Source organism: Sciurus vulgaris (assembly GCF_902686455.1).
Source record: "Sciurus vulgaris genome assembly, chromosome: 11".
Classification (NCBI taxonomy): domain Eukaryota; kingdom Metazoa; phylum Chordata; class Mammalia; order Rodentia; family Sciuridae; genus Sciurus; species Sciurus vulgaris.
In genome coordinates, this window is record NC_136472.1 from 66,820,932 (window position 1) to 66,842,579 (window position 21,648).

The 21,648-nt window shown below is 38.0% G+C and overlaps 2 protein-coding genes across 2 annotated transcripts in view; both read right to left on the reverse strand.

Annotated features, from left to right (window-relative positions):
- LOC306640515 (olfactory receptor 56A3-like) overlaps positions 1-21,648 on the reverse strand; it is a gene marked incomplete at both ends in the record, with an annotated part of 168,308 nt that overhangs the window by 27,750 nt on the left and 118,910 nt on the right. The window lies entirely within an intron of this gene.
- Positions 278-12,280, reverse strand: LOC306638534 (uncharacterized protein; the record flags this gene model as incomplete). Its single annotated transcript, XM_079101759.1, has 5 exons — positions 278-1,241; positions 2,951-2,996; positions 5,211-5,393; positions 5,762-5,883; positions 11,352-12,280. The coding sequence occupies 5 exons, from the start codon at positions 12,278-12,280 to the stop codon at positions 278-280; spliced, it is 2,244 nt and encodes a 747-aa protein (XP_078957885.1).

Here is a 21,648-nt window from a genome sequence, read left to right on the forward strand (position 1 = left end):
AATCCAAACTTACCTCATGACAAGATATATGGAGAGATGGAGAGAGTTCTCCTTCAAAACTACTGATTCCTCCAGCCTCTTCTCTATTAGTCTTTCCTTTTGTCCAGGTACGTGGAATGAGACAGGGAGAATGGGCAGCACAGGTAGTTTTGCTAAAGCACTTCCAATCAAAATGAAAGATGTAACTATAAGTTAGTGTTATGGGATGTTTAAAATGGAGCTACATTATTATAACTTGAGTTGTATATAAATATGTTTACCCAAACTTTATATAGTACTATTCTTTTTGTACAAATATCTTTACAACATGCTCTCGAATCTGCTTGGTCCTAACTCCATAAATGACAGGGTTAAGGGCAGGTGGGATGACCACATATAGGCTAGCCAAAAGAATATGGATGTACTGGGGAATGTTATGGCCAAAGCGATGTGTCATGAAAGAAAAAAATGCTGGTGTGTAAAAGCACAGCATGACACAGGCATGGGAACCACAAGTATTGAGAGCCTTTAGTCGTGCATCTTGAGAGGGAAGGCGGAAGACAGCTCGAAGGATAAGCACATAGGAAGAGGCAATCAGGATCACATCCACAATAATATTAGAAATCACCATAAGTCCATAGATTATGTTGACCTTGATGGGTGCACAGGCCAGTCGGGCAAGACCCATGTGCTCACAGTACGTATGAGGCATGATGTGATTCCCACAGAAGGGCAGTCGCAGAATGAGAAACACAAATGGAGTCACAAGAATTAAATTTCTTCCAATGACAACAGAGGCTAGGATGCTGATGGTTTTATTGGTGAGGATCGTGGTGTATTGGAGAGGATTGCAGATGGCAACAAAACGGTCATAAGCCATGACCACCAGTAAAACAGTCTCCATGCCAGTGAACATGTGGATGAAGAACATCTGAGTAAGGCAGCCTCCAAAACTGATCTCGTGGAGATTGAACCAGAAGATGCCCAGCATTTTGGGAATGGTGGATGTAGATAGGCCCAGATCAATCATGGACAACATGGCCAGGAAGTAGAACATGGGCTGATGAAGACTGTGTTCAGTCTTGATCACAAAGAGAATGGTGATGTTCCCCACAAGGGACGTCAGATACACAATGCAGAAGGGGAAAGCAATCCAGATGTGTAGAGTTTCCAGTCCTGGTATGCCTAGCAGGATAAAGAAGTGGGGATGAAACTGGGTATTATTGATGGATGGCATTGTCTTAGCGAGTGTCAACAAATTCCTGTCATATAAAAGTGGTCTTGCTTTCATTAGAATCTTCTCTTATCAAGGTCCTGGAGAGACAGGAAAACATCAGTGCACTGGAAGGAATGATATGGGTAGTTAATTTACAAACATCCAAGATTCTGTTCCTTTCAAGGATAATTGAAAATTACTCAACATGTGCTATTGTTCTGAGATCTATCAGAGGCAATACTGCCCATGGCTTCATTTTTTTCTAGTTCATGAGATCTTCGAAAGAACTGGAAATATTTCACAATGTAGTATGTATCCACATTTATGACAATCCTTCCATACATTACTTGGGGAAATCACTATGTCCATTGTTTCCCGAATTGTCTATAGTTAAAATATCCAATCAGTAGAGAAAGTGACCATGGGAATGAGGGAGCAGGGGAGAGAAAGGGGGTGGTACTGGGGAAAGAAATGGATCTAATTATATGGTTATATTGGGTACATGTGCAGATATGTAACAAAGAATCCCACTATTGTCTATAATTATAATGCACCAGTATGAAGAAAAAAATAAAAAATAGTGTACAACAGGTGAAAAATAAAATAAAAAGTCCTAAATTCAAATAAGAATTGCTGCCATCTACCATCATCAGTGTTTTGATTTGATATAAATCCAAGGATTTACCTCAAGGATCTAATGTAGTCACATGACAAAAGGAAGATCGATTAGATGTCTTAGAATTTTCCACATTTCACCTGTGCTTCCCTGACTACTCTCTTTATTCAATGAGAGCATTGCTAATTTTTTGTTTCCTCATCTTATGGAAATTCCTTAGTTTCCAATCCCATATCCCCAGTCTCTTATTTATCCTACAGTACCCTAATAAGCTTCTAAAATTGCCTTTTGCTTATAGACAAATTATGTTCATCTTCCTTATAGCAAACAACACAAATAAATAACATCTAACAGTCTGATATGTCCTGAAATCATGCCTTCCTTCAGGTATGAACAGATCAAATATCTAATAAGTTTCATTAAATCATTGTTAAAGAATCTTCCTTGATCCCTTAAATATAACAAAGAAAAGTATCTTCTTTTAATCCTTTATATCCCCAGGATACTGTAATACTCTGAAGCAGCTAACATAACCTGATTCCATAATTCTCTGCCTACAGAATGAATTCTGCTCAGGTTAAAGAACAAGGGAATATTGATTTTAATATCCCTAACATTGAAATATGAGGATTTGGTTCCTAGTTCATGTGTGTGTGTATGTGTGTGTGTGTGTGCGTGTGTGTGTGTATGAGAGAGAGACACACAGAGGAGGGGAGACTAGAAGGGTATTATTTTATGCATGTTGTTGAATATATCAGGTTTCCTATAACTTTGCCAGGTAGTTACCACATACTAGAAATAGCTAAGCAAGGGAGTCAGTAATCTCCTGTTCCATATGAGAGGAAAGGAATGTCTTTTTGTCCTCGAGAAACTGGAGAGTATTTTACATGTTTTAGGAAGAGCACAACATTTGCCAGTGTTGAGGGAAGATGCCAGGCGGAGATATCAGACAGAAGCTATTTGTGCAATTTGGAAAAGTTTGAGGAAATAGCTAGGGTGATATGTCATGGAAATTCAGTCCAGAGTCAGTCTCATCTTCAGGGTGGAGGTTTGCAGCATGACCCTTCACTAGCAGAGGAAGAAGTGTCCAGGGGAGTGGCATAGTAGACTAGTCTTTCAGAGTATATCAGGGCACTTACCCGTCACAGTTTAGACCAGGGTGCTTGCCTTCTTCCCGCTGCAGCTCTGAGCCACATCAGTGGCAGATAGTGTGATCCAGAAGATTATTTCCAGAAGGCAAGCACGTGACAGTGCACCTTGATAAGTGCACAGTGATAAAGGTGCCAGCCCTGCAGTCCATTGCAAAAGCCAAATTTGTAATAGTTGAAGATCTTTCCCTTCGACTGCCCACAATGCTAACACCATTGAGCTCATGATGTCTGTTTCTCTGCTGAATCTTTATTTCTCTGACTTTAGTGCAGTATTAAGAGTATTGATACTTTGACCATTCATACCTAGAATGGCTTAAAATCCTGCTGTGCCATTTGCTCACTGGAGACCTTTGGACAAATTCCTTTACCTTCCAATCAGTTTCTTTTCCTACAATATTAGAAACAATAAATCTAAGTGACATGGTTTATTTTTTAAGGCAGCTAAGATCAATATAAGTCAAAGTACTAGCTCAGAGTACCCCAAAATAGTACTTGCAAATGCCTCCCTATATTGTATTTTTTTTAGATTCAGATGTTTGCAAAAATTTATGTGCTAGCAGAAATAACTGACTTGTTTATAACAAAATCGTCATTTGTAATTAGGTCGTCTTTGATTATCAGATGAGATGAAAGAGTTGGAAAGAGAATGGGCACAGAAAAGGCCAAAGAGAGAGTGTCACTGGGCCAGACATTCACACTTATCTTTAAATCTCTATTAATACTGACATAACCCAACTTTGCTCACTTTGGGAGGATCCATATTCTTTCTTCAGTCTCCAGTGCTCTGTGGAACCAAGGCAGTTGATGAGAATTGGTAATAATTGTTATGGGGCGCAACTTAAGAACAGACTGACCACCACTGAGAAATCCAAATTTGAGAGTCTTTATTAGGCCGGCTGACTGACTGTCTCACACAATGCCCCAAAAACTGGCTATTGGGAGAACAGCACCAACCACAGGGTTGTAGGGATTTTTTATGCCAAAAATTACATTAATCATAAGTGTCTGTTGCTATGATTCGAAATTACACATTTAACATCACGAGATCATCAACAGAAGGGGGAGTGGGTCAAAATGACCCTTACCTAGGTACAAACTAAAGAATGGTTGTTAACATCCACACAGTCACAGTTCACATGGTATATTGTTTAGGAGCAACAGGAATCAAAAGAGAGCAATTTTTCTTTTCACAGGAGTTATCATTCTGTATTGTTAAACTTGTCACACCAAGTAACTGATGATGGGTACAGAGGTGGGGTGTTCCCATGGGAGAAGCTTATTTCCTACATAACATGGAGTCTCAGAGCAAAATGGAGTCTGTTTAGTCATTTCCCTTAGAGTCTGGCCTATAACATTCTCATGGAGTCAGCTTTGTCAGCCTATCATATAATCTCTATTTAAGCACTTTTTTTTTTTTTTTTTTTTTTTTTTTTGTGGTACCAGGGAGTGAACCCAGGGGCATTTAACCCCTGATTTTGAACTCACAATCCTCCTGCCTTAGCTTCCTCAGCCACTAGGATTACAGGTGTACTGGGTCCAGTTTATTTTAGTGCTTTCGAGACTGAGTCATGAAGGAGGCTAGGGAAGCAGGCTGAGTTTGCTGTAGCTGTGGTACTGATTTACACATCCAAAGGCTTGGATGTGGCTTCATAAAGTTGATAAGACTTGAAGAACATAATGCAGACAAAATGTTTGTCGTTCTCTTCAGATGTTGACATTAACCACCACCCAACCCCCAACTCAAATATATGTCAGTGTCCTGCAGGAGTGTCCTTCTGTCTTATACAAGCAGAGTGAGTTTAGTCGCTAGCGTTTTTCCCAGGCAATATATAAATTTGCCAGTCTGAGTAATTTCCATTATTACTGACAGTTGGTGTGGCCATGACTACATGATTATATTTGTGGCATTCTGGCTATAGCAAGTATAGTGGGTACTTGTGTATTTGTGTGTGTGTGTCAGGCAGTGGGTGGTGTATGATAGAAGGAGAGGGAAAGAAAGAAATGGGGATCAAGAACAGAGAGACCAAAAAAAAAAGAGAAGAAATTGAGCCTATGTATATTACTCATTGGTATGCCACAGTTCTCAGCACTCTACGAATCCTACATGCTCTGCCATATTCATCTGCAAAGATGATGGTGCTTGGGATAACATTTTGGCAAAGAGAAGGTTCCTGTCCTATTCTTTCCTCATTTGTCCTTTCCTTCCCCTCTCTGTAGCATCTCACCTGCCCTGTTCAAGCATTCTTACCTCTCACATTTCTTCTCCGAGCCCTCATTTGGAGCATATTTGTAACATGACCCAGTTTCTTAAAGATGTTGCTTGAAAGCCTGGATAAGCCTCTGGGCTCCATGCCTGCCCGGTCACAGAGAGCAAACTTTATAGTGAGTCCAAGCATGTCCCAGCATCCCTGAGCTTGGTCTTCAGAGTCCTCTGGGTATAAACATGGGACTAAAGATCATTAAGTCTTTCTCTTTGTCCCCCTGCCACCACTGCATCTGTAGAGAAACACTGTACCAGATATAACCCCTTAGTGCAGGGCAGGAGAGGTGGCATGGAATGTGAGGAAGGGAGATATCCTGAAGGGAGGAGTCTGTTTGGGAGATGAAATTGAGTCAGACTCTCAGGTGCCATGATTATATTAAATTCATACTATAAAGGCTTCAAAATGTGACGTCTTAGGAAACTGCCTTTGGCAAATCTTCTGTTTAGTTTAATGCAAAAATGTAAATTCTGACTCAATTTGGTTATTGTCACAACTGGGAATTTAAAAGATGAAGGAGTAGAACTCTCAGACAGACCTTGTAGACTTGTGGCAGCACATGAGACTCTGTCGGGGTAGCTCTGTTTATTGTCAGAGTGCATGCCTTCAGATACGGCTTCAACTTCTTTCAATTCAGCTGGTGTGTTTCCTAGTTTATAACTATGGTGGGAACACATAAAGTCTCTGGGAAAACACATGTTCAACTCTTTTGGTTGGTTGTGGATAAAATTCTACATTTTCCCAAGAAAACTAGTCTATTGTCCTTTCAAGTCAGAGTATAGACATAGTCGTGTATCCTGAGAGTCTCCCTTCCTGGATGATGAAGTGGGCCTGACGGTGTCACCAGGGCAGGACATGGGTTCTGATTTTTCTGACCCTAGGGTGAAAGGGACTGATGGACAATTGAATACATTAGATATTCAGTTGTTATTTTTTTCTTCTAATTTCAGACTTTTTTTGAGATGGTAAAAAAAAGAGAATGAAATGTCTGTGGTTCAGAAGAGACTCTGGTCTGATCTGCTCTGTTTTCTTGTTCATTGTCTCTATTTTAATTAATGAGACAATTATGCTCTATTTCCTGCCTTTCCCTCATTGAATTCATCTTCCCTAATGTATCTGCACTTGTTTTCTCCATTTGAACCTAAGTCTATTCAGTCTATGATTAAAATTTCTTCCTATGACCTCTACTGTGTCCATGACAAACTATAGACATTTTAGGATAAAGTACAAGCACTGCTGTTGCCAAAATCCTGTACTCAATATTCTGTCAGCCTTTTAAACTTTACTTGTATTTCATGACTTCATGATGCATATCCTTTTATTTGCTGACTGCAAGTCGTACATACAAAGTAACTACCACTCATTTCTACTTACTTTGAACCGTTCCTCAATAACCCATGTTAGTCTTCCATACCAACCAAATGAATATGATCTCTGTGTCTCTTGTATTTTCATATCAGCATTAAACATTATCATAACATGGACATTTTTAATTGAATTTAGTGTTTTCTATCTTTCCCATTCTTTTAATGGACTTTCATTTCAGTGATGTTTAACTCAACTTACCTAGCACAGTACCTTCAATGTGAGAAGTGCTGAGGTATTATTGAATCACATTATTTTTGGGATGTGAAAACTCCAGTTCTGAGGTTCATAATACCATATGATTATATACCCTAACCTGGTCCTATGCCAAAAATGATCTCACTATGACTTATGGAATCATATTTTCTTGAACACCAGTATTATTTTTGCCTTAAACCATTTTTTGATGTTCTATTGATTTTCCTTTTGAGATAGGAACCCAGGCATTCCCTGAGGTCACTGCTTCTTCCTGAAAACTTTTTAGGGATTGGATGTTTTCCCACTAATATTCTTCACACTGAAAAGCCTAAAGGAGGGCTTGTCTTCATTTATTCTCATTGATACTTGTGGAATAATCCACTCCTCCTCCCTAAAACACAAATCTACTTTGATGCTCATGACCTAACACAGTCAATACCCCTAGTTCCTTGAAGATTTTGAAGTCTGACACACTGCTGCTTTGTTGAATATTTTACCAATATGTCTTGTTAGTTTCATTTTTAAACTATGATGTAAATTTTATGTTTGTTATGACTGCTCCTATATATGAGAAAGATTATATTATATTCCTACATTATAAGTCAGTAGGGTACCACATCTCTAGTTTTACAAAGTATTGACAAATTGAGTCCTGGTTAATTTAACTCTTAACTTGCTCTACACCTTGTAGGCAGCTTAATGTGGTCTAGACAATGATGTTAACTGTTTTCATTATAAAGTCATCACCATCTTACTTGTGTGCTGTCCAGGAAACTTTCATATCTCCTTGATTGGGTGATTCTCTAGGATCAGGGAGGATTATTTAATGTGATCAGCAAACCAAACTTGCCTTATGGTGTTTGCATTTTGCATCCGTCGCATCATTTATCTTTCGTGACATACTAAACTTCTGTAAAGTTAGTTACTTAAAATGATTAATTCTTTTTTCTAGACATATTTTTCTTTTTTAAAGCTATTTTGTTTTGAAGTTTTATAGGTGCATTATAATTATACATCATTGTGGGATTCCTTGTGACATGTTCCTAGTGCACATAATATAATTTGATCAGTTCCATTTTCTAGTACATTCCTTCCCTTCTCTCCTCCCTCCCCATGGTCCCCTTCTGCTCCCTTCTGTTTTCATGATAACTCTTTTCTTTCCTTCAATTTTCCACGTATGAGAAAAAATGTACCACCCTTTTGATTCAAGATTCTTAGGGTTGAATGAGAAATTATTTCAGTCTGGGCTCTCTCACTTTGTCTCTTCCAGCATTTGCTGTGGGTCAAGTCATAGTTTGGCTGGATGATGAAAGACAGTCTCATTTTAATTCCCCCAGGGATTATAGAGTTCAGTGCCGGGCTCTTTCTCATTGTCCTTTATTCTTCAGCAGGCAAACTAGGGCTCATTCAGGATGATCTCGGGGTTTTAAGTGCTACAGCAAGAAACTCCGATTCATGAGCTTCTTTTAAGCTCCTGCTTGCATGACGTTCATGAATTTCAAAAGAAGTCATATGCCTGTGCAAACTCAGGGAGTAGTAAAATATGCTCATTATTTGATGGGAAAATGTTCAACATCATGTTGAAAGGGCAGTGATGCAGGGGCAGGTCACTATCCCACGGATCTAAGTTGGCTATGCATTTGGTTTTGCCCATCTATAAAACTACTGTGCATTCTGTGGTGTTCTGCGGTGCTATCATGGTTCATGCCTTGATGTCTATGTGTCTGCTTCTGTACTCTCAGTCCACAGACATCTGTCTCCATTTCTCGGGGCTCAAGGTGAGGCAGAACATCATGGCTGAAAAGCGCAGTGGAGGAAAGTGGCTCAGGACATGATAATCAGGAAGCAGAGAGAGACTCCTCTTACCAGATACAAACTAAATAGCAGAAAGCCATGTCCCCACTACCCACCTCCTCCAGTCACACCCTACCTGCCTTCAGTTACCACTCAGTTAGTCTGCATCAGGGGATTAATTCACTGATTGGGTTAAGGGTGTCATAACCCAATCATTTCACCTCTCAATCTACTTGTCTTGTCTCACACATGAACTTTTGGGGGACACATCTTATCTAGACTATAACACTTACCCTAAAGGGTTTTACTTTAGTCTTAGTAGACCATTACCATAAGAGTTCTGATTATTATTACTTCCGAGTTCGAGTTCATTGCCTCATTCAGATAAGGAACTGAGCAAACTGAAAACCAGCCTACATAGTTTTTGGTGGTTCTTTTCTAATTTGCCTTCACTTCTTGGTATTCCATCTGTTTTTTGGCAAACTCTTACTGGTGAAATGCCAGTGCAGAATTCTACCTGATTCCATGATACTACTAAAGTTTTCATAAGCATTAGTCTCTCTTAGAGCTTCTCAATTAGAAAATGCAGAGTGCATACGGTTTTCCAGTTTTCCCAGCACCATTTGTTGAAGAGACTATCTTTTCTTCATTGCATATTTTTGGCCCCTTGGTCTAGTATGAGAAAAGTGTATTTATTTGGGTTTATGTCCATGTCCTCTATTCTGTACCATTGATCTACCTGTCTATTTTGGTACCAATACCATGCCGTTTTTGTTACTATTGCTTTGTAGTAGAGTTGAAGATCTGGTGTTGCTTTACCCCCTGCTTCGCTCTTTCTGCTGAGGATTGCTTTAGCTATTCTGGGTTTCTTATTCTTCCAGATGAAATTCCATAATTGCTTCCTCTATTTCTGTAAGGTACATCATTGGGATTTTAATTGGAATTGCATTGAATCTGTATAGCACTTTTGGTAGTATGGCCATTTTGACTATATTAATTCTGCCTATCCAAGAACATGGGAAATCTTTCCATCTTCTAAGGGTTTCTTTAATTTGTTTCTTTAGTGTTCTGTAGTTCTCATTGTAGAGATTACCTCAATATTAACTCTTCTTACTGAAATTGGAAGGTCCACATTAATAACATTTAAAAAATATTTGTCTTATGCGGGGGCACCTGGCTCTCCTTACAGTGCTTGACAGAGTTCCACTGAAGGATGATTGCAAAGACTTATCCTAAAAGGATTGCATGCCAGATGCATGCTTCCCTAGCTTGGATGTTATTCTGTGGAGTTTTCCTAATAATATATTACTCACTTCAGTCTGGGGATCTTGCTAGAGGTGATGGGAATAATTCTACAAATTTCCAGAAAAACATCATGGAGACAAAACACACGTTGAAACCCTGTGATGATTAACCTCACAACAGCAGAATGTTTTTATTATGTTAAAAACCAAACACTGCATTTACTGGCACAGCCGGAAACTGTTGGGGCACAGAAACTTATAGATAACAATGTTTCCCCAAGTTCTAAGCACAATGCACCTCCCACAGTAGCTACTAGATATGGACCAGCTTATTTTATCAATGGCAAGCCCTGGTGATTAAGTAAGGATAATCTGTAAGGTTACTGTTTTCTCATAATCTTTTGGTAAAAACAATTTCTGCCTATGCTTTGGAAACTTCTTTGATTTTATTAATCACAAGCCTGTCATCAAAGCCTGAAGAAAAATGTATATAAACCCAGCCTTCCCCAGAATAAAGTGGGATTGATTGCACCAGAACTAGAGTCTGCGTCTTTCATTCTCCATCCTTCGCCGACGCTGTCTCCCCGCGCCCCCTTACCAGTGTGGAACCCATGGACTCCTGCTGGGGCTGGACCCCGGCAGTCTTATGTTAAATTAGTAGAAATCAGTAGGAATGTCAGAGAAGAAATCAGTGAATAAACTGCGAATGGGAACGTCTAAAGTCCAATTTGAACTTTTCTTTGCTTGAGTAATATTCTACTTAAATTATTCACTCCTTTAAAATTGTTTTATTGTAAATCAGCATTCTCTTTTCTGCTGCCATTTATGAAAACTATGAATTTATTATTTATTTAGTTTGGCCATTTTATAGACCTTATATTAACTTTCCTATACTCCAATTTTTTAAAGGTTCTTTACAATCTGTTTTCTGTTCCCATCCACTTTTTCACGTTTTTCCTTTTGAAGTTCCTGAGTATTTTTATTATTTTTCTGACACATTTTCATACTCAAAGTCATCCAGTTAAATGCCAATACACAAAATAAATAAATATTTATTCTTGTTCTCTCTGTAATGTGCGACTGAACTCCCCCCCATATCTCACACCCTGTTCCTCCTCTTCATGTGCATTATCATTACCCAAATCCCAGTTCTCCTGTCAGGGACCACATGGCCTCTAACTGAATATCTCTATGAAGGAAATTGTGCTACTACCTGAAAGAGATCGATAGGCAGATAGTTCTAACAGAAAGTTCTTCCCTCAGTGAATACAAGTGCTCCTCCTTGAAACTGACTTTTGTACGGCATATCCTGTTAGGACTTCTTAGAGACTATGTACTCACATACACAAGCACATGTCTCCAATAACGGTCAACATTTCCTACATAGGTATTTATGTATATATTATATGTATAAAATTGAAGATGAATTTGATAAAAAAATCCTTTATTAATTTTTATCATAAATTGCAATCTTTTGGGTTATATAAGTTCCATAACGTGAACAAGTTACGTCTTGTTCAATGTTTTTTAGCAAAGAGACTCTGGATCCGCTCCTGAATCTGCTTGGTTCTGATGCCATAAATGACTGGGTTGAGGGCAGGGGGGATGACTACATAGAGATTAGCCAGGAGGATATGGATATACTGGGGGATGTTGTGACCAAAGCGGTGCGTGAGGAAGGAGAACAGAGCTGGGCCGAAGAAGGCTAAGATGATACAGATATGGGAGCTGCAGGTGTTGAGAGCCTTCAGGCGGGCATCGTGGGAAGGAAGGTGGAAGACAGCACGTAAAATCTTAGCATAGGAGATGATGATAAGAAGCACATCCAGGAACAAGATAGAAATATTCCCTAGACCGTAATAGACATTGGCACTGATGCTGGCACAAGCCAGACGTGCCACTCCCATGTGCTCACAGTAGGTATGAGGGATGATTCTGCGCCCACAGTAAGGCAGCCTCAGGAGGAGAAAAACGATGGGTGCGATCATACACAAGCTTCTTAGCACCCCGGCCGCAGCGATCACCCCGATGATTCTGTTGGTGAGGATTGTGGTGTACCTGAGAGGGTCACAAACAGCCACATAGCGATCGAAGCCCATGGCCAGAAGTACAACGCTCTCCATGACTGTGAAAAAGTGGACAAAAAAGACTTGAGCAACACAGCACCCAAAGCACAGCTCCTGAAGGCTGAACCAGAAGATGCCCAGCATCCTGGGGATGGTAGCGGTAGAGAGACTCAGGTCGATTGCCGACAGCATGGCCAGAAAGTAGAACATGGGTTGGTGGAGTCCAGGATCAGTCCAGATCACAAACAGAATGATAAGGTTTCCCATGAGAGCTGTCAGGTACACGACACAGAAGGGAAAGCCAAGCCAGACCTGTGCCACCTCCAATCCCGGAATTCCCAAGAGAAGGAATGAGGAAGGGTGGGGCTCAGAGGCATTGGGAGAAGACATTTTTCTGCAGGCTCAAAACGACCATGGTTTTAAAGGTGGCTGCCGGTTCCCATTCGGCAGTGTCTCCAGACCTCATAGAACTCTACAAAATCCAAAAGAAAAAGAGGCTTCAAACAAAGGACTGATAATAGGAATGTCTCTCTAAAGGCCTTTGATTATTTTCCTTTCCTTCCACTCTCCATCATAATTCCAATGACACTCCTTACTTGTACCAAAAGTGGGAAAGGATGAGCAGCTGAGTGGAAGCCAACACCACACCTCTTCTAAGATTATGGGTTCAGAGAAAAGAAATGTGATTACTCCCCTCTTCTTCAAGAAAAGAGCATTATAAGGAGATAAGAAAAATGATGATAATCACTACCATAATAATAATAGCTATGTTTAATTTGATATATGTACTTTTTTTCAGACATTGTATCTAAAATTATTTATATGTGTCAACTCATTTAGTTCTCCCCACAATTCCCTGACACAAAATACTACTAGTATCTGGTTTTATGGAAAAGAAAACTTTTGATAAAGTTATTAAATTTCCATTTGTTTGGAAGTTTATAAGCAGAAGAGTCAAGATTTGAAAAGGGTTTGGAACTAGGCTATGTGACATTGATTTGGATCTGTCTGTGCAATACTTGCTAATGGAGACAGTGATAGAAAGAAAAGTAAGGTCTGAGGAGAGTGAAGGATCTAGAATAGACAAAACTTCCTCACAGGAGAGTTATTCTGTAAATTTACACTACTGGGTTTTGAGACTTTCTATAAAGCTATGTTAGTGTACCTGCTCCAAAAAAAAAAAAAAATGAATAAATAATGGAACAAAATTGAGAGTCAAGAAACAAATTCACACATTAGCATCCAGGTTTTTAAAAGTAAATATTGCTGAGTGTGGTGGCTCATGCCTATAATCCTCAGGAGGCTGAGGCAGGAGGATTGCAAGTTCAAGGCTAACTTGGATAACTTGGTTAAACCCTGTTTCAAAGTAAATAAGAAAGGCTGTATGTAGCTCAGTGGTAGAGCAATCCTGGGTTAAATCCCTAGTACTGTTGAAAAGGGAGAAAAAGAGAGAGAGAGAGAGAGAGAGAGAGAGAGAGAGAGAGAGAGAGAGAGAGAGGCGAGAGTGAGTGGAGGAGAGTATTATATTATGCATGTTGATGCACCTATCCAGTTGACTGATGCCACATGATCAAAAACCTCCACTCCAGGTCCTACTCTCGATCTTTCTGGCATGGCTAGCCCCTATCCTAGGACCTGGTATTTCCAGTCCCCACTTAAAACAAAGACTCTCCTACCAAGTATGGTGTACATTACAACCAGAAGCCAAGAGCAAAGGTCGGACCGCTTGAGGGCAAAGCAAAATTCTTTGTTGTTGTTGTTGTTGTTGTTGAACCCAGGGCCTTGTGCATGCAAGGCAAGCAGAATACCAACTGAGCTATATCCCCAGCCCCCAAAGTCAAATTCTTTACTATACATTTGCTCATTTAGTTACAAAGCTATCATTTTTCATTGCTGTGTCTAAGCTTTGTACCTCATGCTTCACCTGGGGCCCTGGATTCAGTCATAAATTTAGATTTCCCCATAATCAAGTTTGGGTTCAGTCTAATCTCTTTGAAGCATGAAGACTGAAGAGACACCAGCAGCTGATCACCAGACTGCATCCTTTTCTTTAGTAGAGTGTGTGTAGCCATCTAACTACAAAGACTTCAAGCTCATTCCTCTATCCTTTGCCTACTATGGCTTTTCAAAATCAAGTTGAATATCATTCACTCTATCCATAAAGGCAATATGTGTAGAAAGAAGGAGCAAAACATAGGGTATTAATGTGTGGCACTGAGGCACGGGATAGAGTCCTGATTCTGTTCTTGTCTTTCCGATTTTATGTAAGTTACTTCATTTTCTGAGTTTTGGTTTTATATAGAAATTAGCATAGTACTATCTACAGTATTATTGGGTGAGGTAAATGAGGTCATATATGTCTGAAATATTTTAGGTGCCCATCAAGTATCTTGTTCCCCTACTTCTTCCCAACTTACTCCTTCTCTCTCCCTAGATCACAAATATGTGACATTTCACTCCCTAACCCAGTACGCTAGGTCTTGACTCAATTTTTGTGAGTCCAAATTCCAGGTCTAAACATACACTGCAAACACTTACCAAGATTTCCTCCTCTGTCTCAGGGAGTCATGTAACAACTGTGCCTTCAGCTTGCGTATATGTATGGTTCTAGAAAGATCACCAGTGAACGTTCAGAGGTGTGTGTTGTCAGGGTGGAAGATTAGTAATGAAGTCTCCAGGTGCCTGAGCATCTTCTGTTCAAGTGAATAGTAATTCCCCCTTGTCATTACATCAGCTAAAGAGAGCCTTCAGAGAAATCTGAACATTCTGACCCTGACTTGGACAACTGTCAGTTCTTGTTATTGCACATAATATTTATGACAGGACCCATTTTATCTTTTGCTCTCCTTTCTGAAACTTCTGTCAGTCTATGAACTACTTGGAATAATCCTTTGGGCACTGTGGAACATTTACATAACCCGTTCTTTTTTATTTTCACAAAATGCTTGTGCTATACAATTTACTATTTAAAAATTTATAATTGACTGAACTCTTTTGTCTTTTGCAATTATCGCTGCTATTTAGTTCTAGGAAGCTTTGAATACTCTAAGAGTAAGAACCCTATCTACTGAGTGGTCACTACCCCTTTCTCCTTCCTTTCATCTCCTGAGAACCAATACTCTGCATTCTGCTTCTGTGAATTTTCTCTATTAGCTTATTGTGGATGGTTCATATAAATGGAGTCATGTAATATGTAGCCTTTGTGTGCGACTTCTTTCACTTAGCCTAATAGTTTCAGATGGCATACATATTATAGCATGTAGCAGTATTTCATCCCCTTTAATGACTAGGTAGTATTGCATTGTGTGAATAAATCATATTCTGTTTATATATTCATCAGTGGATGGATATTTGGGTTGTTTCAAATTTGGCTATCACAAATAGTGTTTCTATAAATACTGTTTGCACAAGCTTTTATTTGATCTCCTGTTTCCACATCTTTTGGATATACACACAAGGGTGGAATTTGGGGTCTTCTGATAATTCTGCTTCACTTTCTGAGGAAACACCAAATTGTTTTCCATAAAGACTGTGCAAATTTACATTCTTACAATGTGTGAGGCTCTCCACTACCACATCCTAAGATGTGTCATTTTCCAACTTTTAAATTGCAGCAATCCTAATGGTTTCATAGTGGTATCTCTCTGTGTTTCAGATTTGCATTTACCTAATGACTAAGGATGTTGGACATTTTTAAAGGGCATGTTGACATTTTTATATCTTTTTTGAAGAAATGAAAATTAGTTGGCAATTTATAATTAGCTCTATTTCCGTACTCTATTTTCTGATCTATTCATTTATTAGTCCATATTTGCAGCAACACAAGACTGTGCTTATAATTATAGCTATGCGTGTAATAGGTCTTAGAGTCTGTTTAAGTTCTTCAAATATGTTTGTTTTTATTTCTTAAGATCCTTTACTATTAGTTTGCTACTCTAGATTATTTAAATTTTCATATGATTTCTAGAATCACTCAATCATTGCAGAAAAGATGTTTGTTATGATTTTGACTTGGAATGAGTTTATTCTATAGATCAATATGGAAAATTGACATGAGTCTTCTGATAGATGAATGTGATACATCTAGTTATTTCAGCCTTCTTTGATTTCTCTCAGCAATTTTTTGTAGTTTTCACTGTATTTCACAGATTTATGTCCAAATGTTTCATTTTTGATATTATTTTCATTGGCAATTTTTATTTCAATATCCAATTGTTTGTTGTCTCTATATGGATAAGCAATTGCATCTTTCCATATTTATCTTGTACCCTGCAATTTTTTTGAACACATCTACAGGTTCTCAGAGTGATTTTGTAGATTTTATTAAATTTTCTGCATAGATAATCATGATAGGTGTCAAAATTAAGACTATTTTTCTTTCCAAACTGCACTTCTTTTGGTTTTCCTTTTCCACTTTCTCCTTTCCTTTTCCTGCTGTTTTCCCCCTTATTCCACTGGATAGAGCTTTCAGTACAGTATTGAAAAGGAATGAGTAAAGTAGGCATCTTTTCTTTTTTCTAATTTTAATTTAAACAATTCAGTTTTTTACTGTTAAGAATGAAGTTATCTATGATTTTTTTCAAAGAGGTATTTCATCAAGTAGAGGAATGACTATCTGTGTATCTAATTTGCTTTAGGAGTTTTTCAATAAAGATTTTTGGACTTTGTCAAAAAAAAATGTGTAGTGAAGACATTTGCTCCTATTTGATTGAGTTGTTTATTTTACATTGCTGAATTGTAAGAGTTCTTTATATATTCTGGCTCTTGGGTCCTTATCAGATATATGACTTTTCAATAATTTAGCTCATCCTTCTGATTGTTTTCACTCTTTTGATAGCATTATCTGAATTGCAAAAGTGTTTGACTGTTATGAAATCCAACTTATTTATTTAATGGCTTCATTTTTGTACTCCCATTTAAGAAGCCAAATCTGAGGTCATGAAGATTTATTCCTATAATTTGTCCTAAGAGTTTTATTATTGTAGTTATGTTTAGGTCTTGATGTAGTTTAATTTAAGTTCTGCATGTAGTGTGAGCTATCCAGTTGTATTGGTGTTATTTGTTGACGAGATTTTTCTTTCTTCCCATGAATGATCATGGCACCATTGACTTTGACCTCCTGATCCTCCTGCCTCAGCCTCCTGAGCCATGGGATTACAGGCATGTGCCACTGTGCCTGGCATTTATATAGTTTTTTTTTTCTTTTTTTTTTAAAGTGTACTTTTTTGCAATCTTTATTTTCTTAACGAGCAGTGTTGACATTCTTAATAACAAAAGGTTAGATTTTAAACTGAATTTTACTATAAACTGTCTTAGTTATTTCATTTTTAAATTGTAAACAAATGGGATACATGTTGTTTCTCTATTTACACAGAGTCAAGGCATACCATTTGTGTAATCATAAATTTAGGGTATGTTGTTTGATTCATTCTGTTATTTTTTCCCTTCCTCCCCACCCCTCCCACCCCTCCCACCCCTCTTTTCCCTCTATACAGTCCTTCCTTCCACCATTCTTACCACCCTCCTTATCCCTAACCCTAAACCTAACCCTAACCCTAACGCTAACCCCTCCCATCCCCCATTATATGTCCTCATTCGCTTATCAGTGAGATCATTCGTACTTTAGTGTTTTGAGATTGGCTTATATCACTTAGCATGATATTCTCCAATTTCATCCATTTGCCTCCAAATGCCATAATTTTATCAGTCTTCATGGCAGAGTAAAATTCCATCGTATATATATGCCATAGTTTCTTTATCCACTCATCAACTGAAGGGCATCTAGGTTGGTTCCACAATCTGGCTATGGTGAATTAAGCAGCAATGAACATTGATGTGGCTGTATCTCTGTAGAATGCTGATTTTATGTCCTTTCGGTATAGGCCAAGGAGTGGGATAGCTGTGTCAAATGATGGTTCCATTCCAAGCTTTCTGAGGAATCTCCATACTGCTTTCCAGAGTGGCTGCACTAATTTACAGCCCCACCAGCAATGTATGAGTACACCTTTATCCCCACATCCTCACCAACACCTATTGTTGCTTGTGTTCTTGGTAATCGACATTCTAATTGGGGTGAGATGTAATCTTAGGGTAGTTTTGATTTGCATTTCTCTTATTACTAGAGACATTGAACATGTTTTCATATATCTGTTGATTGCTTGTACATCTTCTTCTGTGAAGTGTCTGTTCATTTCCTTAGCCCATTTGTTGATTGGAGAATTTGTATTCTTGGTGTAGAGTTTTTTGAGTTCTTTATAGATTCTGGAAATTAGCACTCTATCTGAAGTATGAGTGGCAAAGATATTCTCCCACTCTGTAGACTCTCTCTTCACATTACTGATAGTTTCCTTTGCTGAGAGAAAGCTTTTTAGTTTGAATCTATCCCAGTTGTTGATTCTTGCTTTTATTTCTTGTGCTATCAGAGTCCTGTGAAGGAAGTGTGATCCTAAGCCGACAAGTTGAAGATTTGGACCTACATTTTCTTCTTAAGATGCAGGGTCTCTGGTGTGATTTCGAGGTCCTTGATCCATTTTGAGTTGAGTTTTGTGCAGGGTGAGAGATAGGGGTTTAATTTCATTCTGTTGCATACGGTTTTCCAGTTTTCTCAGCACCATTTGTTGAAGAGACTATCTTTTCTTCATTGCATATTTTTGGCCCCTTGGTCTAGTATGAGAAAATTGTATTTATTTGGGTTTGTGTACATGTCCTCTATTCTGTACCATTGATCTACTTGTCTATTTTGGTACCAATACCATGCTGTTTTTGTTACTATTGCTTTGTAATAGAGTTGAGGATCTGATATTGCGATACCCCCTGCTTTGCTCTTTCTACTGAGGATTGCTTTAGCTATTCTGGGTTTCTTATTCTTCCACATGAATTTCATAATTGCTTGCTCTATTTCTGTAAGGTACATCATTGAGATTTTAACTGGAATTGCATTGAATCTGTATAGCACTTTTGGTAGTATGGCCATTTGACAATATTAATTCTGCCTATCCAAGAACAGGGGAGATCTTTCCATCTTCTAAGGTGTTCTTTAATTTCTTTCTTTAGTGTTCTGTAGTTCTCATTGTAGAGGTCATTCACCTCTTTTGTGAGATTGAGTCCCAAGTATTTTATTTTTTTCAATGCTATTGTGAATGGGGTAGTTTTCCTAATTTCTCTTTTTGAAGATTCATCACTTATGTATAAAAATGCATTGGATTTATGAGCATTGATCTTGTAACCTGCCACTTTACTGAATTCACTTATGAGTTCTAAAAGTTTTCTGGTGGAATTTCCAGGATCCTCTAAATATATAATCATGTCATCAGCGAACAGGGATAGTTTGAGTTCTTCTTTTCCAATTCGTATCCCTTTAATTTCTTTGTTTTTTCTAATTTCTATATTTCAAGGACGATGTTGAATAGAAGTGGTGAAAGAGGGTATCCCTGCCTTGTTCCAGTTTTAGGGGGAATGCTTTCAGTTTTTCACCATTTAGAATGATATTGGCCATGGGCTTAGTGTAGATGGCCTTTACAATGTTAAGGATTGTTCCCACTGTACCAATCTTCTCTAGTGTTTTGAGCATGAAGAGATACTGTATTTTATCGAATGCTTTTTCTGCATCTATTGAAATAATCATGTGATTCTTAACTTTTTAAGTCTGTTGATATGGTGAATGACATTTATTGATTCCTGAATGTTGAACCAACCTTGCATCCCTGGGATAAAACCCACTTGATCGTGGTGCACTATCTTTTTAATATATTTTTGTATGCAATTTGCTAAAATTTTCTTGAGAATTTTTGCATCGATGTTCATTAAGGATATTGGTCTGAAATTTTCTTTCCTTGATGTGCCTCTCTCTGGTTTAGGTATCACGGTGATATTTGCCTCAGAGAATGGGTTTGGAAGGGTTCCCTCTTCTTCTATTTCATGGAATACTTTGAGGAGTATTGGAATGAGCTCTTCTTTAAAGGTTTTGTAGAACTCAGCTGAGAACCCATCTGGTCCCGGACTTTTCTTTGTTGGTAGGCTTTTGATGACCTCTTCTATTTCATTGCTTGAAATTGATTTATTTAAGTTGTGTATGTCTTCCTCGTTCAGTTTAGGTAGCTCATATGTCTCTAGAAACTTGTTGATGTCTTCGAGGTTTTCTGTTTTGTTGGAGTATAGATTTTCAAAATAGCTTCTAATTATGTTTTGTATTTCACTTGTGTCTGTTGTGATATTTCCTTGTTCATTCCGAATTTTAGTAATTTGAGTTTTCACCCTCTTTCTCTTTGTTAGTGTGGCTAAGGGTTTATCAATTTTGTTTATTTTTTCAAAGAACCAACTATTTATTTTGTTAATTTTTCCAATTGTTTCTTTTGTTTCAATTTCCTTGATTTCGGCTCTGATTTTAACTATTTCATGTCTTCTACTACTTTTGTTGTTGGTCTGCTCTTCTCTTTCTAGGGCTTTGAGGTGTAGTTTTAAGTCGTTTATTTGTTTATTTCTACTTCTTTTTTTGAATGCGCCCCATGAAATAAATCTTCCTCTAAGTACTGCTTTCATAGTGTCCCAGAGATTTTGATATGATGTGTCTTTGTTCTCGTTTACTTCTAAGAATTTTTTTATTTCCCTCCTGATGTCTTCTGTTATCCATTCATCATATAGTAACGTATTATTTAATCTCCAGGTATTGGAGAAGTTTCTATTTTTTATTCTGTCATTTATTTCTATACTCAATCCATTATGATCTGGTAGAGTACAAGGTAGTATCTCTGTCTTCTTGTATTTGTTAACAGTAGCTTTGTGGCATAAAATGTGGTCTATTATAGAGAAGGATCCATGTGCTGCTGAGAAGATAGTGTATTCATTCTTTGTTGGATGGTATATTCTATATATGTTGGTTAAGCCTGAATTGTTGATTGTGTTATTGAGGTCTATGGTTTCTTTATTCAATTTTTGTTTAGACGATCTATCCAGTGGTGAGAGAGGTGTGTTAAAATCACCTAGTATTATTGTGTTGTGGTCTATTTGATTCCGGGAATTGAGAAGGATTTGTTTGAAGTACATGGGTGAGCCAATGTTCGGGAAATAGATATTTACGATTATTATGTCTTGCTGATTTATGCTTCCCTTAAGCAGTATGTAATGTCCTTCTTTATCCCTTCTGACTAGTTTTGGCTTGAAGTCCACATTATCTGAAATGAGGATGGATACTCCAGCTTTTTTCTCTGTCCATGTGCATGGTATGTTTTTTCCCATCCTTTCACCTTTAGTCTATGGGTATCTCTTTCTATGAGATGAGTCTCTTGCAGGCAACATATTGTAGGATTTTTCTTTAATCCAATCTGCCAGTCTATGTCTTTTGATTGATGAGTTCAGGTCATTAACATTCAGGGTTATTATTGTGATATGATTTGTATTCCCAGTCAGTTGACTAATTTTTTTTTTTTTTGACATGATTTGGTTTCTCCTTTATTTGGGTATTCCTTTAGGCTAGTTACTCCCATTGCTGATTTGCATTGTTGTTTTTTATCTCTTCCTCATGGAATATTTTGCTGAGAATGTTCTGTAATGCTGGCTTTCTTTTTGTAAATTCCTTTAGCTTTTGTTTATCATGGAAGGATCTTATTTCATTGTCAAATCTGAAAGTAAGTTTTGCTGGGTATAAGATTCTTGGTTGGCATCCGTTTTCTTTCAGAGCTTGGTAAATGTTGTTCCAGGCCCCTCTAGCTTTTAGGGTCTGGATTGAAAAATCTGCTGATATTCTTATTGGTTTCCTCCTG